The sequence below is a fragment of the Amblyomma mixtum genome, chromosome 5 (assembly GCF_055824585.1).
Source record: "Amblyomma mixtum isolate Tamu chromosome 5, ASM5582458v1, whole genome shotgun sequence".
Classification (NCBI taxonomy): Eukaryota; Metazoa; Arthropoda; class Arachnida; order Ixodida; family Ixodidae; genus Amblyomma; species Amblyomma mixtum.
This window is the reverse complement of record NC_143016.1, coordinates 41909672-41927371: the sequence shown is the minus strand read 5'-3', so window position 1 is coordinate 41927371 and position 17700 is coordinate 41909672. Positions and strand designations below refer to the sequence as shown.

Genomic DNA, 17700 nt, shown 5'->3' with positions numbered 1-17700 from the left:
ATGTTATGTAGGGAATGACCAGTTTTGTATATATGGGCATTAACTCACTACGCTACCGTGTCATACCCTTAAGGCGGAGCTCGTGTGTGCCCACCAATTTTTTTATTACCTTTTTTATTTAGAATACTGTATACAATCATTCATCACGAATCAGAATGTAGGACCCATCAGTCTGCAAAAAAGTAGTTTAGCATGAGTCTTGTTATTTTTGCTGTTCAACTTGAGAAAAGGTTCACTGAAATACATGTATACGCATGTGTGTACTTAGGTATCTCTTTTGCTCAGCCTTCTCACATATGCAGCGCTGCATTTCCTTCTGTTTATTTCGGTTGTGATGAAGCTGAGTTTAGTCTGCTGATGACTCTAAAATGTCATTCCCAAACTGGCTTTTGGTTCTGCATGCAGTGTTGCCTACCCCAATGTTACACTTCTGGAAGCACTGCGTTACCCGATGGGCAGGTGAGCAGCCTGCCACAGAATCGGCAGAATCGCAAGGATCTTGCATGAAGAAAACACCAAATTTTGTGTCTACAGGGTCCTTCTCGTTTAGACAGGATCTTTCTTGTTATATCCGGAAAGGTTTTTTTTTTTAAAACAGCGTAGAAGTGACTTTAAAATTGTTTTTTTTTTGTGACTGTAGGTAGCAAGAAACAACGGGATCTCCATGAAGATGCCAGTTTTCTCACAAGTATTTTTGATTTGACTGCCTGCTTTGCAGTGGATAGCGTGACAATGGATTCATGAATTTTTTTGCGGTTTGTTGCATTGTGTTCCTTGATAAATCCTTTATGCAATGACATTCCTTTATGCAGTGACATTCCTAAGTTTCGCCCCTAGGATATGGCGCGATAGCATTACTGGGTTAATGCCCATATATGTGGAGTTGGCCTTTCTCGGCTTTACATGCATAGATCCCTGGAAGTCCTCAAACCACTCCTGTCACAGTACTGCAGTGGTTAAACAATGTGCCAGTAGCAGTTGCTGCCACGGGTGGCGCTTGTGCGACCCAGGTTACTCTTCCCAAGCAACCTATCGTAGTTACCAATAGTAAATTTAACTGCCACAGTTGCTCACAATCCAATGGGCAGGTTGTGATGACGCCACAGGGTCACGTGACCTAGGTGGCCCACCTACGTTGCTTCTTCGGCCGCTCCAGCTGCGAGGCTTCAACCGGTCACCGACGCCGGACAGTTTTTCCCGACATGGGGTATTAACGTTCTCACATTAAAAATTTTGATTTGTTGTCTGCCGTTACTTCCAGTGTCGCGGAGGTGCAGTGACTGAACGGCTGCGCTGCCTGGTGCTGGAGGAGCAGGAGCACTGGGAAACGTTTCTCGAGAAGCGAGAGCACCTGGCCGAGGCTGCAGATGCTGTGCGGTCAGGTGCCAAACTGGAGGCCCTCGGGGAGGCGCTCTCACAGGAGCTGCTCCTAGAGCAGCGCCTCGATCTCTGCCGCGCTCTGTACCGGCTACACTTCCAGGTATCCAAACACACTTGCACTCTTCTCATAACAGACTATATTCTCTGTGTTGCTTTCGCTCAGGTGTGAAATACTGTCTCCCACATTTGGCTCATTTTCTCCTCACGTTTTCTTGTTCTTGTTTTGTTGGCTTATTCCTTTAACCTCAAGAGCAAAGGTGTATACAGTGAAACCTTGTTAATTAAGGGATACTTCACGGGATCGTGGAAAAACTGTGCACGAAGTTGCAGTATGCCCTAACTGATAACAGTTTAAATATATCCACTGACTAGGCAAAGGATGATGCCTGAGGCATTCCATGCACATGTGGAAGCTTTTATTCAGATAGGTGGCAGCTACTAGTGCATCCTCGCAGGCACTTAAACTGGATCCCAACTGCTCTATCAGGCTCTATATTGTGGGCCAACGGGCGAAGCTTGTCTAGCGCCTAAGCAACATTTGGGCCTGGGCTGCCTGCATCTTCCTCAAAGGCATCACTTGCATTGGATGACGTTTCACTAGTAATGAGAGGCAACAGTGTCACTATCGGAGCACGCAAGAAAAGTTCATATCCAAAAGTCGACAGTTATCACAGTGCTGTTGTATATTGCTATGGTATGTGCAGCATTTAAGTAGTGTGTTACAGTGAAACCTTGTTATAGCTGGTAGGGAAAAAAAAATGTAAAAGAGTGATATACCCGAAATTTGTAATATAAAATTTCGCCAGACACTCACACAGGAGTAGTGAAATTTAAGTTAACAAAAGAATGGCAACTGGGAGAGACCTTTGCCACAGTTTTAGCACCGTTTCGAAGCCACTCGCAATGATTGCGGAGGCCGCAAAAAAAAAAAAACCTTGTGCCAAGCGCCAGTTAGGTTGGCTTCCCCGCACAGCAGCGCAGAATGTAGTGGCTTAGGTTAGACACCTAGCTAAGGTGGCTTGCTGGCATTACAGTGGTTTCGGGTAAAAAAATTGGATGCCAGGATGAAAGCTATCACCGTTTTCACCACCTCCGCTCCCTGGCAGTCAATGTGAGCAGAGGATGGCTACTGGAAGGCTGCAACCACCAACTATGTTGTTGGTCCTGGGGTACTATTGACTGGTGTGAGAGGCGCAGACGGGTGCCGACCGCCTTGCTGCCAACTGTTCTTGCTGCTGTATCTTCTGTGTCACTGTTGGCAGTTGTGAATCAAAGTGTGATTCGTGGCGCGGCATGAGTTGTGATGAGGACGATGAGATAAGCCTCATTAACGTGCGCGCAAAAGTCGAGACCATTCATTACTGTCGCAGTGAGAGTAACGAAAATGAGAACGATGCTGTAGTGGAGAGCTCCGGATTAATTTTGACCGCTTGTGCGTTGACTTTCGCGCAGCGAATGGGGTTGTTTTGCATTTCGCCAGCATTGATATTCGGCTGCCCCGGCCTGCATTCGACCCAGCTTAATAGAGTAGTGACCACCTGCAATAAATAAATTTATATACACATGACAGGAACATTGAAAATAACTGGGATGTGACAACAGAGGAACTGATGCGAACAGGTGGCAACAAAAAAAAAAATGGGGCCAGTCCCTTTGGGACAGCGTCCGCTGGTCCAAAAACGAACAGATGAAAGAATAAAAAGACATCAAGCGCCACCTGCTAGAGGTAGAAATAAGCTAACTAATAGTATGCCTTTCACATGGATGGAGCCACCTGTCACTATTAGGAGGGGCGACGGGCGCGTAGGAACACACTAACGTAGCGCGCGCCATTCTGATTGGATGAGAGAGCTCTACCTTTCGTAGTGCTGCAAACATCTTGTGAGACGGAGCATAGTATTTATACATTACTAAATGCCTTTGTGTTTGAACTAAGGCCCAGGCCCACACGCCTGCTTTTTTTGTATGTGTGTGTGTGTGTGGTCTGTTGGCTACATTGGTCTTAAGCTGCTGTGCTGCTGTTGTATGCGGGTCGCTGTTTCGTTGTGTGTTTATCACCTTTGGAACTTTGTGGACATGAGTGACAATGAAGGCCTTCAGGTAGCGTTAGGGATGGCTGGTATCACACAGCTGGACTCTGAAATAGAAGCAGCAAAAGCCAAGGCCGGTGTAATTGAAGAACGTCTACATTTCTTGAACGGCATCATCTTCACTGCAAAAATGAAAAATAAAAACAAAAAAGTGCAATAAATTTCACTGTTGAACAAAAAAAAAGGGCTCACTAAATGCACATGCAAGCACAGACAGACAGGTGCACACAAGTACAAAATGTACAACACAAAAAGCAAATGCAACACCACAAAGTGAATTGACCAATATGGCTGCCTTTCATGTCTACAGGGGGTTCCGTAGTATGTGGTCAGTTTGCTTGCTAACAAAACTTTCAGCAAAGATCCGTGCATTATATGTAAAAAATATTTAAAATTTTATCATTTAACGAATGTATTTGCTCTTAAATACTTGTGCTCTAACCTATGGCACGAAGATGCTGCGCTTGAGAGTACATGCGCTTGCACCTCGAAGGCATTCCTGGATGTTTAATGTCTCCGCAGAGCTCTGTCGACCAGCTCAACCGAATACTGCTGAAAAACCTCGTGTAGTAGGGCAGCTTCAGCAGTTGAGTTGAATGCACCTGTTTATTAAAATATTTAGCAACAGTTTGATATAGCCAGTAATTTGTTATATCCCTGTTCGCTATGACGATTTTCGACTGTATATCTCTGCATATGCACTGCAGCAATTTTCAAGTGTTCAGGAAATAATGTTTAGCTTGCTTGCATGTTCTTGTCTTAGTAAAATGATTACTAGTGGAAAAGCTGTGCATGATTTGTGAATACCCATTGGCACAGGTTCTGCTGCTGCTGGAAGGCTATCGGCGCCTGCTGGAGCAACTGGGCTGGGCGGCACCCCAGTGGCAGCTGGCGGACCTCTCCCAGGAGCTGACGGCCGTGCGCTCTGAGGTGCTGCGCTCGATCGAGGACACCGAGAGTGAGCGGCTCTCGCCGCCCCCTCCCCAGGGTGCCGAATCAGCCGACCCCGAGGACACCCTGTCGGCGCTTCTCAATGAGCGCCGGTGGGCCGAGGTGGCCAGGCACCTGCACAGGTGGGGACAGCTTGCTACCATTGCCGTCAGGTGAAGCCCAACCGAGGGCACTCACAGTTGCACCTACACCTTGCACTGGCTGTGGCCACCCTGGCTCACCAAACTTTCTGGCCTCGCCACTCTGTCTGAGTCTTCTTTTCCTCCACATGGCACGTCCACTTGGCACTTTGCGCCTTCTACTCAGACTTGGTGCCAAAAGTGAACGTTGTGCATATGAGGCCAGGTCGTGTTTGTAAGAGCGCAAAGACAGGACAACAGAAAAACACAACACAAGCACTGTCATCCCATCTTCGCGCTGATACCAACATGATCTTGAGCCACTCTTGTGAAGCCCGGTGTTTATGCAGAATCGAGAAGATTGGATTTGGCATGCAGTCTGTGCTTGTATGTAACGGCTGCTTGACTTGAATTGTGAACATTGCAAAACAGGACCATGTGATCAACAGGCCAAACAGTTTTGTTTTTGTTTGTTTTCTCTTAATCATCTAAAGTTCACAAGGCGATACGTCATAAAGGTGATAAAACACTGCCCATGCTACTTGGGGGTATAAATGGGGCAGGGAATTGGAAACCTTGTCAGTAATTGGAAATTTTGTCAGTAATGCAGTTGCTGTTTCGCACAGAAAAAATCACTGCTAGTGTTCCCAAAGAGTAATGTGACAGCTGATGTGGCTCCTTATGTTTGTTAATATTCCGTCTTGGTGTCCTTTTAAGAGAGTCTGATAAGCAGAATGGATGAAATATATATGCATATGGGTGTGTTCAGATAAGAACGGTGATTCGAGGTGCCATGAACATTTTTTGTTTTCAATTTCATATGCGATGGGCAAACATGTCGACACGAGGGAATCGTGCTTAGTTTTGCAAGAAACGCTGTAGTTTTCTTGGAAAAAAATCCTATATCACGCTAGGTGGAAAAGGTTGATTTTGTGATTTTGCAGTATCGCTAGTTTGGATTCCTGCAGAAAGTAAAAAAAAATTTGTGGAGCCTCACTATTTCTTCGGTAGTTATATGCAAACTTTCCTGTTGTAAGGAATGCAAAAATATTTTTTGGCTCCTGCAATTTTGCAGAAAAAAAATCGCAAACATTGATGAGAAAGCAAGGCATTCAAGTGAGTGCAGCTTTTCGGACAGTAATGGGACAAGGAGAAGTTAGACTCTGAGGCTGAAAACTGTTCCCAGTGTCTTTTACTATTGCTGGACAAAATTTGTACTTTTATTCTAGAGCTGGCAGATAATTTTTAATTAGATGCTGAAATCATCTAGAATTCGAATATTTCAAAAAAAGGCTAACTTTGATGGAGGTTTAAAAAAAGTACCTTCATCTGAAAAGGATCTCTTAACTGACCGGTGAGGTACAAGCTGGAGCGGGTTCAATTACTCCATAGACTTTCATTACACTGGACACTGACAGCGTGCATTAGCCCAACAACGCTCTTGTCTCTTGTGTACGCAGCGCTTCAGGGTTATGATGGTCCTACACACCAAAGTCTGTTGACAAACGTATTGTGCACTCAGTTCCTTCAATTTGAGCATCTTAGACGACGTGCGAACTTCTCCAAATAAACAACTTTTTCAGGCGCATGACTCCGTTTCCGTAAACTGCATTACCAAGTAAAGGGCAACTGTTCATGTCGCTACCTCCACAAGGACTGGCCCAACACTGGACGGTCAGTTAGTACAGAACTGATTACACTCCGAAACAGTGATGAAGACCACCCAAGTATTGACCAAATTCGACTGAACATTATTACATTCTGTACAAGTGGTTATCGTGTGCTTCCCTTCCCTCCTGTCCTAAAGCTCAGTAGCTGATCATGCCGAACATCCTGAATGCTGATATCATTTAGCCTTTCTCTCAGTGCACCTACGAAGCCTCTGGCTCTCTCTGAACTTTTATTTCCAATCGAGATCAAGGTGTGTAGCGTTTGTTAACTAGCCCACCATCACTGTTACACACACTTCTGTTGTGATCTGTGGCCGGAAACATTAGCTTTGTTACTTTACGTTCCTTGTGTGCGAGAGTTCATGAAACTGCCAATACTTGCTCCGACAGCAAGTGGGAGTAACATATAAATAGACACGCAATGTTGATGCATGTTGTGCCTTGGTTTCGACGGAGTCAACCATGCATGTGTCAGTTCATCAGGCAGTTCGCCGGAAGTAGTGGCAAATCTCCGTGTCCAGTTTTCTGGGCTCAAAATGCAAGGAAGAATAGTAACTGACCTTTTTTTTTTGTCAGCAGTGGTACACTTTGACTGCATTTGGAAACCCAACTGTTTATTACTAGACGAAGCGGAAACACAAAACTGTATTTCCTACTTGTAGCTCTGCCTTCCTTCATTCGTAAATCCTCTTGGAATAAATTTTGTGCATTAGTGGGAAGTAATTCGGTGGCCTTCCTTAAAAGTTATTTTAATAGCAATAAAGAAGTCTCAGCTATTTGAACATTTAATTTGACTGCGAAGTTGCCGTTTGGTTTTCGTGCTCACTACAAAATTCATTTTTTTCATGGAGCGAAAGTTACCTTTTTTCAGCAACGCATGTCCTCACCGAAGGCGCAGGCTGCAGTAGCTTGCCGACATATGCACAGGATCTTCTTGTTTCTGAGATAAAGGGGTTTCCCTGGCTCATTTTGGAGTACCAAAAGCACAACTAATTTGTTTTGCGCACCTTTAGTTTAAATTTAGTTAAACAAGCTCTTGTTGATCTAAACACAATGAGGTAAGTATTTCATAAATCTGATTCCAAGCCAAATTACCATGCGAAACTTTTTAAATGGGGCAAAATTCTGAACCCCATTAGCCAGATGCATAGGAGCCAAGGGAAGCACCGAACGTATTCTTATTTTGAAATATTAAAACACACTTACAAGCAAAAAATCACCACCAGGGTATTTTCTGAGACTCTCCCATTGTGCTAACTAAAACGCAACCACATATGCTCAGTTTGAAGTCGAATTCATGACTGTTGCTCTCTTTAACACGCAATATCCAGTAATGGTAACTGAATGAAGTATGGTCTGTGTTAAGCCTTTAATTTTATAGTTTAAAGCAATATAATGCAACACTTTTTTCAGGTTCTATAATTACCAGGTACTGAAGGTGTTGCAGAGAAATTTTAATAAAAGTTGGAGAGGTTGTTTTTCTTTTAAACCTCGATCAAAGTTAGCCTTTTTTTGAAATATTCAAATTCTAGATGATTTCAACACATAATTAAAAATTATCTGCGTATTCTAGAAGTACAAATTTTGTCTGGTGTTAGTAAAAGGAATGGATTAACACTGAGAAAAAAATATCAGCCTCAGGTTCTTACTCCTCCTTGTCCCATTATTGTCCTAAAAACTGCCCTTATTAGGATGCCCGACTCTTTCAGCAACGTTTGCGATTTCTTCGCTGCAAAATTACAGGAGCCAAAATATATTGTTGCATTCCTTACAACAGGAAAGTGTACATATAGTTGCTGAAAAAATAGTGAAGTTCCATAAAATTTCATTTTACTTTATGCAGGAATTCAATCTAGCGATTTTGCGAAATCACAAAACCTTTTGCACTTAGCGTGATATAGGATTTTTTTCCCAAGAAAACTACAGCATTTCTTGCAAAATGAAGCATGGTTCCCTTGTGTCAACACATTTGCCCATCAAATATAAAAATTTAATGAAAAACAAAAAAATAGTGGGACCTTGATTATCGTTCTTATCTGAACACAACCATATAGTACCTATATTAGGGTTGTGCGAATATTCGAACGTTTTGAATATCGAAGCGAATAATGCGGTATTCGATTCAGGCTTCAAAGCAAATAGTAGCAGTATTCGAGAACCATGAATATTTTCAAAGTTCTAGAATTGAGGAACATAAGCTGCTGGATGCAGCATTCTGATGCTCTCGTGCAGTCGCACCACTCTGAATGTCTGCACGCATCGTACATATGATGCAGTGGCCACATCCAGAAATTCGGCCTTCAACGGCTGCATGGTTCGGCATGTTGCCAATAAGCGCGCGTTACGGGACCAGTGCTTAAAGTCCAGGGAAGTCTTGGGTGGGGGGGGTCCCACGCCCCCAGCCAGTATGGACAAGGGATCTGAGACCCCCCCCCCCCTGCGCTATAATGTAGGGACTGAATGAATCTGAAGCAGGCAACCATTTTTTATTCTTATTGCCAGGGGTAGTCTGAACATTTCTGCTCAGTCGTATGGAAAATTTCACCGAGATTTTTGGTAAGGATCATTAACTGGTTTTGTAAAACCCTAGATGGTGAAAATCAAAAGACGGCAGCACTTAAAGGCTGGAAGTAAAATTTAAAACCCCCGCCCTCACACCACGAGTCAATCCAGAGCTCGCCATTCAGCTCCAAGGCTAACAACACACAATGAGCTCACTGGCAGAGCATGATGATCGCTTGTTTCTGGTCTTTGTTATAAACTGATCAAACTACGACCATTAAAAAGTATTCCTCCCCTTTACTTAAAACAATGTGTAAAACAGGCCACCAGCCGCTTTCTCTCTATATATATTTTCCTTTCCGCACATGGTCGAATCACTTGGAGACCCCTCTTTGATGGAGCCAGACTTTTAACCGTTTTAACCCTTTCACTGCCATGTTTTTTTACTCAGAGCTGCACACACCCTGCCAGGTTTTTTTTGCGTGATAGTTTCCTGGGAATTTTTTTGCTAGTAACTCACTGAAATGCTCTGCAGGACATATTAGTTGTATTGACTCAAACCTTCCAGCAGAAATCTGGCCCGTCAGATTTCCTCTAATGTGGATTTTTCAGTGGCAGGGGCTCTTCATCGCTGTAATCACTCGACAAGGTACTTAGATGGGCTGCGTCCACGTTGTCACTATCATTGGACTCCACATTCATAAGCAATTCTTAAATTTCTATGTCCATCAAAGCGCAGACACATGTGGCACACTGCCCCACATGGCTGCTGTGCTCAGACCGAAACGAAGCGGCTCGGATGTGGAAATATGCACGCCATCTGTTGTGTAAAATTTACCCTACAAGTTCTATGAATTTATGGGGCCTCTCCATAGATGGCACGACATGTTTGCATTGTTTTTTTTTTTTTAAGCGAAAAGCTTCACTAGGCTCATCAACACCGGGTCTGGCGTGCGCCGTGATCAGTTTTAGCCACAGCTGCGCATGCGCGAAACCGAGTGACGTCACGCGGAGCACAGGTGCCCGCTGCTGCCGCAGCCGTCGTCGCCGCCGCGCACTGACTCCGTCGTCTGAACGTAGCCGCTTCTCCTCCTCGTCACCGTTTTACCCTTTGCCGCTGCCGCGCGGTTGCCGTCGCCGTCCCAAGAGGAAAAGGTTCTTCCGCAAGGCGTTAACAGAACGCGTGAGCGGCAGCGGCGTCCATAGAAGAGGCGGCCATCCTCGCCACCGTTTGACCATTCGCCGCAGCCGTGCGTAGTGCACATCTGAAAGGAGGGGTATATAAGGCGCGCTTGCCCATAGAACAGGCGCAGAAACACCGATCCATAAATGGTAGCTTGGGAGTTGGCTGAAAAGGAGCGAGAGCTTTTCGCTCATCCAGGCTTAACCTTAGCTAAGCCACAGCCTATTTTTTTTACACGAGTATTATCGGGAGCGGCAGGGAGTGAGTTAAAAATCCAAAACGAGTTTATTCGGGAGAGGCAGAGGGTGTGCATATGTGGTTGCCCAAGTTATCTCGGGAGTGGCAGTGAAAGGGTTAAGCACTGGACGGGATAAAAGCAGCCCAGATGCGAAAGTAAGCACACCGCGGCAGGAACTGCATTGTGCTGGCACACGAAAGGCCCAGAAGACGAAGGTGGTGAAAAGATGAGAATGCAGAATGGACAGCATGACCTAGGCAAGCGCTCCGTCAGCGTAAGCTTTTTTATTTGCGGTGTTGCGTGTCGCAGGATGCCAACTTCGACGCCGGTGGTGCCTTATTGTGCACACCCTTCAACGGTTGAAATTAGATGAGGTGAACTGCCAGTTATTTGAATACTGCAATGAGAAGGCGGGCACCGGGAAGGCGGGCACCGGAAGTACTTTGATCAATGTTTGCTTCATACAGCATCACCATTTTCTTGAGCTCATGATCTTGTATTAGGAGTACGCCACCCCTGCACTTCTCTAGTACCTTTTCGTGTGTTTAGACGAATGTACTTGCCTCAGCAGATCTGGATCATGAGAGGGAAATAACTAGAAGAATAAGAATGGGGTGGAGCGCATATGGTAGCATGGTAGCTTACCAATATCCCTGAAGAGAAAAGTATACAACAGCTGTATCCTACCGGTAGTCACCTATGGGGCAGAAACGTGGAGGCTAACAAAGAGGGTTCAACTTAAGTTAAGAACAACGCAGCAAGCTATGGAAAGGAAAATGATAGGTGTAACGTTAACAGATCGGAAGAGGGCGGAGTGGGTGAGGAAACAAATGCGGGTTAATGATATCTTAGTTGAAATCAAGAGGAAGAAATGGGCTTGGGCAGGACATGTAATGCGAAGGCAAGATAACCGCTGGTCCATAAGGGTAACGGAGTGGATTCCAAGAGAAAGCAAACGTGTCAGGGGACGGCAGAAAGTTAGGTGGGCGGATGAGATTAAGAAGTTCGCGGGGATACAGTGGCGGCAACTGACAAAGGACAGGGTTAATTGGAGAGACATGGGAGAGGCCTTTGCCCTGCAGTGGGTGTAGTCAGGCTGATGATGATGATGACTTGCCTCAGAAAGATTTCATTTAAACCATCTTAGCAAAGGTAGGCCCACCCTGCACCTTTATGCAGCAGCATATCTGGCAGGGCATCCTCGCTTCTCCATGCGCTTTGTGCTCGTCAGTGCCGATGGGGTGCCTCTGTCCGAAGCAGCACTACGTGCTACACTGCATGGTTGGTCTACATTAGGACCCATCACAGAACTCACAAGTATCGTGTCCTGTCTACGGCGGCATGCAGACAGTGCCCTCGCTGAGTTCTTTTGACTTTAGCGTAACCATGCAGACAACTGAGGCCACAGCCTCCTCTGGCAGCGGTACGAATGCGTGGTCACGCGACCTTATGCCGCGTGAATGAGTTGTGAGAAATAGCAGCATCAGATCCAATGAATCCAATGAAATTTCAGCATCCGTTAAACCTGTGAGCAACTTAAATTTATATTTGAATTTAGAGAATCGCGTGATAAGGGTTTGAGGCTATGATGCTTAGTGCACTTTGGCTTGCTGCTGTTTCAACATTGCCTAATGCAAGTTTGAAAGCTTTTATTTTTATTTTGTTTCATTCTTTTTATTTTAGTTGCCTTAGTGAATTTTGTGAACCATGTCTTTTGGCATATGCTTTTAAGCTGTAATGAATCGACTTTTTTTTTTTACTACTACGTTTCAAATCGCAAACTATTCGCTTCGATTCGAAAATATTGGAACAAAATAACTGTTTGCTTCGTATTTGCTTTGAACTGAAAATTCACTATTTGCATATATACCCAATATAAATAGATATATATATAAACATATATTTATATTCTTTTTTTTTTTGTGCTGACATTAGGCTATGAGGCAAGCTATAGCAGAGAACTGCATTAATTTCAGCCGCCTCATGTTTTCCATGTGCACTGCAATGCAACAAGCACTTTTGAATTTCACCTCAGATTGGCAGTTGAATCTGTGACTTTGTGCGCAACAGCTGAATACCAAAGCCACTAGGCCACCATGATGGGCACAAGAGACAGAAGTGCCGGAACATAGGGCACGGGGGGGGGGGCAACAGCTCAGCCTCATTTACAGATGAGGTAGCACACACACCCCCTAGTCACAGGGCACCTGTAAACTTCTTTTGAGCCTGAGATTATTCCAGGAAACTCGGGTTTCCTGGCATGATATTTGCTTCCAGTAATAGGGTGCAGATCACTAAAAACGACATTCGCCACCTTTTTGCATGCCCCCCTCTTTGAAAGAAAGCAATTTCGACATTCCCCATCTTCAGCAGATGTGTTATTGGAAAATCTCTTTCGTAGGAAGCATCTGTTGAGCTCACTTCTCATTACATCGCACATCAGCACATCGATGAAAAGATGGACGGTATTGGCTATGCTCTGTGTATCGGGCTGATGATTGCCTGATTAGCAATAATATTTTTTACGGTGGATTTCATAGGAAACTTTGTCAACTGTCATGCAGCCGATGGAAACCTTACATGATTTTGCGCTTTCACTGGACTAGTGGGCTCGTATAGCTGTAAACTGCCTGGATCTTTCAGAAGCGTTCGATTACGTATATCCCTGCGCTAGGAAAGGTCCCTGCGCTAAGAGCCTGGCTGAACAAACGAGACAGATGGCTTAGCGGCGACATGCAAAATGAAACACTTGAAATTATGGTGCACAGTGTCCAGTAAATGCTTGTCGACAAAATCACACAGTCGCCTTCCTATGCCATCATGGCAGACTCCGCGATTTACACACCAAGTCAAGAGCAATCTTCCTTGGGTAGAAGGTGCATTTCTTCTGACACTCGTGATGTGCATGAAGCTTTCTTGGGCATGTAGTACAAATCACCTGACACCAAAGCAACAACATTATTTTCAGCGATTGAAGACGCCCTGGGGATATTGTTTTGGTGGTGCTGCCGGCATATTTGGATAGATTACTGGTGTACAAAAGCTAATCAGGGATGTGGGGTTTAATTGGGGAGATATAAATACATTTTCCCCGTTTAACCGTGGCTGACCCAGTTCAAAACCGCCGGACCCCACCCCGTGGTCACTTATGCTACCGAGCGCACGCCGACCACGGCAGGCCTTGCTCTGAGGGAACAAAAGAACGACACACTGGCTGACACCAACAAGGCATTTATTGTTACAACAACAATAATGCCAGCTAGCAACAAAATACGCTGAGGAATCGAGGACGTCGGACTCAAAAGCACGGTTACGAGCGAATGTTCGCCCACGCTAGGGCAAGGGAAAACTCCGAGGCCGGACGGGATAGGCTGATGGGAGCATGTTCCAACCAGGAGGCGCCCGCCGACGAAGAGCGAAGCGGCACACGACACGTCCACGCGTTTTCCCGGCCCCAAGCAGAAGAGGACCGTCTCTCCCCCGCGCACGCGCAACAAACGCGCCGTCCGTGGCACTCATGTCGCTGCGACACGAGTGCCCTCCCCTGTTAGTTAAAGTAACACAACTAAGGAGGGTGCATTGAGGGGAAGCAAACCACCGGGGACTAGTTGAGGGTGCACTGCGGGGAAGCAAACCACAGGGGACGAGTCGCGTCTCGACAAGGATGAGCAACCGAAATCAACTTACATTCACTGCTGTAATCGCTCCCTCGACCTTGCGCTTCAGGAGGCGGCTCACAGTTCTGAAATCATTTGTACCACAGTAGCGATTGTGAAAAACGTGTCTAATGCAATTCTGAATTCTGTCATTTTGTGAGCTCCGTGCCGAAAACAGAATGCGAGAGGGACGTGCCAGCAAAGCAGCTGTTGCCCTTGGTCCATACGCATGAACTCCATGTCGAATCTGATCAGGTGGCGGTTTTGCCCTGTTGGTAGCTCATGACATACAAAATAGTGCAACAGCACAACACAGCATTGCTCATGTGTGTTCTTTCTTGTCCCTGCGTGCTGTTGGGCTATTCTGTATATCCATGTCGAGGTTCTTGGATAAGTATGGTCTGGTGTAAGTCACTCTCACGGAGATAATAAATAAAGAGAAAGAAGCCTTCTATTCCAGACGACCTCCGCACTGCATTCCAGGAATGCCTGCTACGGTTTGAGACATGTTTTATTTAATCGCATTGATCAAGAACTTCGGTCCTCGCAAGGATCTTGTCCATGCAATCCAGAGCTCCAGTTGCTCTGCCGCTGCAGCATCAAGCAAGTCAGCCGATTTGCTCGAGTTGACGCTCAGAAATCTGCGGAGTGATGATGTCTTCGGAGATTTTTTTTCTTGCATCAGCCAAAATAGAAAAACTTCATCTCGGATTCCCTTTGAAAAAAAAGAAGGGAGACTGGAATCTACTAGCCGTATCATCATTAGGCTTGATAGATGTGCTGAGGAAGGATTTCTTTGAGCTGGTCGATACTCTGAAAGTAGAAATCCACAGGAGATTCGTGCAGCCTCGGCTCGACAAGCTTGTTTGTCTAGAAGGAATCATGACTGATGCGGTCAAAGGAAGTCCTGGAGGAGGAACTGGTGCTCGATGTCCACACCTCAGATTTTGGCGTCTTCTGGCTTGTTGCACAATTGCTAACGCTGTAGTCACTTGGAAGCAGCAAGTATGGCACCATCCATGTATTGTTGATAAGGGTGAACCTCAAGACATTTTTGGTGATGTTTTCAAACTAATACTTCTTGAGAGAGCACGTTGTTGTGCGAGTCGGTCGTACATACTTAAACAAGGGAATTGCGCTAAAAAAGACACAGACGAGAAAAGGACATGGACGGGCGCGAACTCGTGAGGTTACGCCCGTCCATGTCCTCTTCTCGTCTGTGTCTTTTTTAGCGCAATTCCCTTGTTTAAGTAATGCTTCTTGTTCTCACAATCCCCGTGTCGTCGGCATCATCTGAGCAATCCTACTGTGCCCTGTGACATATGATAGCTTGCTTTCGATCATTGATGCACAGTGTCATAGGAAATTTTGAGTCACCTACTCCTCTTGCACGTGCACTGTGCTCTGATGGCCACTTTGAGCCTAAAATCTATGATTCAGATGTTTGTTGTATAAACCACGCAGAGGAAATTAATGTTTAGCACAGCATGACAGTGTAATCTAGAAATGCATGTTTGTTTGTGTGACATTTACGTCGCCCAGGAGAGTATATTCGAACTCTATATTAATTATGTGTTTTTGTTATTAGCTCCAAGAAGTTTGAGAATATGACAGCCTGGTTAAGAAGAGTATTATTAGCAAAACAAAAACTTGTCAAAACGTTGCATGATGTTTGAATTTTTGGTGCTACCTTTTTATTATTTGTCACACTTAAAGGTGCACTGAAGAGGAATCTGAACTCGTCTTTTTGCCGCGGGAACTCAATCTACACGTTCCGAGCATTCTTAGAAACTTCGATTTATTACCCTGTGTGGCCGATTTCCCTAATTAAATCGGATTAACGCCCGGCTCCCGCCTTTCTTTTTTAATTCTCCCTTGTACAGTGGGCGAAGTCGACCAACGCGGGGAGTGCCTTTCACCCAGTCTCGTGGCGGCTTGCCGTTCTGCCATCGGCGGAGTAACACGTAGTAGTCCGTAGAAGCAAATAGTCCGCGCGTATTTTTATTTCTGCGGGCTTATTTTGCGGTTATATTATCTGCAAATGAAACTATTCATTCGCAGAAACCTAAAAAACAAAATGAAGCGAAAGCAAAGCCTCCACGGAGCTGGCTGAAAGGCACTTCCCGCGTTGGTCGACTCTGCCCACCGTACGAGGGAGAATTAAAAAAAAGGCGGGAGCCGGGTGTTAATTCGATTTAATTAGGGAAATCGGCCACACAGGGCAATAAGCCGCAGTTTCTAAGAATGCTAGGAACGTGTACATCGAGTTCCCGCAGCAAAAAGACAAGTTCAGATTCCTCTTCAGTGCACCTTTAAGGAGTCAGCTTGAAGTGTGTTTATACATCATAGTCTTTAGTTGGTACATTAGCTCTATTTATTTATTTAATTAATCTGTTAATCTGTACCATCACTGTACAGCACCTCTCTCAAGAAAAATAAACGACAGTGGAGGTGACGATGGTAGCATTGTCCCCCAAGCGACTAAGTCAAGAGCACACTGTTACTCTGCACAGGCACCATAGTCCTGGCGAAGATGAAGACCTCGAGGCTGTCTTGGCTGCCTACTGCCAGCACCTCAGCCAGCAGCGAGTGGGTATGCCACCCTTCTTCGCCATGACCCATCCCGATCCAGACCTGGCTGTGGTTGGTCAGAGGCTACGGGAGCTCAGTCTACAGTTGTCTTCCGCACTGCATGCCCTGGACATTGGGCCCTCATCAGGCAGCATGGTCACATCACCAGACCATGCATGTGTCTTGGACTCGTCACTGTTCAGGAAGTCGGACTGCTGAGCTTTTGAGCCCTGGCGTGTTGATTGGGATGCTGCCACAGTTCGATCACAGAAAAAAAGACTGTAATGTCAGTTCACCGTGACAATAAAAGTAACAGGTCCCACCATGCATGTTGGACTGCATTTACACTCAAACTAACATTGCTGTTTTTGCTGTGTTGGCTCATTCCTTCAACACTGTTATCACACGTGATGCAAATGCAGTTCAAAAAATGATATTTTAAGTTTCTTTTATGGGGTGATGTGTCCATGGAAATTAGTAATTCAAGTCATAGTTCTCAAAACTTCTTTGTTGCAGTCCATATGGAACAATGTTGTGAAGTATAGCAACCTGTAGATCACACTACAGTGTTTATGAAAAGCTGGTACACACTTGGAAACCATTGAAGGCTGTTGCATATGCAAAGTAAAAGCCTCTGCTGGGGCGCTGACACTGCAATCTTTTTTTCTGTGAAACCATAGCAGGATGCCCTTACGTGCAACTGGCACGTAGTCATTTCATCCCAGTTTTTGAACCTTTACTACCCCATCTTCCTGGGCTGCCAGAGCACTTGCTGAATGTCAGTCATTATACTTTGGTTCCTGAATTTGAGGCGTATTATTTTGGCAAAGGACAGGTGCACATACTATCATATCTTCTGAAAAACTGAAAATGATACTTGGGGAAATTACCTGTGACCCGAGTAGGAGAGAAAATGCTTTGCCTTTCATTCTAAGAATGGATGCCACTGGTATGTCAGAATGAGTGTGGGAGTGATCAAATTAAATGTTTTCACATGTAACTTTTTGCATAGCAACATGTGTGTCTGTATCGTGTTTTCGAATTAAAATGTATGGTGTGCAAAACACATTTTGGCCTAGCATTTTTCTTCTATGCTACAAACGCAGTACTAGTGTACCGAACATGAAAGTGCAGGAATGCTTGACCTCTTATACTCGTGCCACACGCGCACAACAAATGGCAGTACATGCTTAAGGCCTCGAATTTGTTAATGCCATTATTTCCGGAGTTGGTGCTACACGTCCACATTTAATGTTATTGTCAAAAGTGACGATGAACGATAACGCTTGCAAGGCAGTCAAAAGTTTCATCTGATTATACACAGTGCTAATGAGCACAAT

At 45.1% G+C, this 17700-nt stretch overlaps 1 protein-coding gene across 2 annotated transcripts in view; it reads left to right on the top strand.

Moving 5' to 3' along the window:
- Positions 1–17428, top strand: part of fry (microtubule binding protein furry) — a 40160-nt gene extending 22732 nt beyond the window's left edge. For both annotated transcript variants that reach the window (XM_089544182.1, XM_089544181.1), the window contains exons 8-10: positions 1262–1480; positions 4290–4543; positions 16303–17428. In XM_089544182.1, coding sequence (XP_089400308.1) covers positions 1262–1480; positions 4290–4543; positions 16303–16579 — 750 coding nt within the window. In that variant the 3' untranslated portion in view covers positions 16580–17428. The remainder of the gene's footprint in view (positions 1–1261; positions 1481–4289; positions 4544–16302) is intronic.
- The last annotated feature ends 272 nt before the right edge of the window (positions 17429–17700 follow it).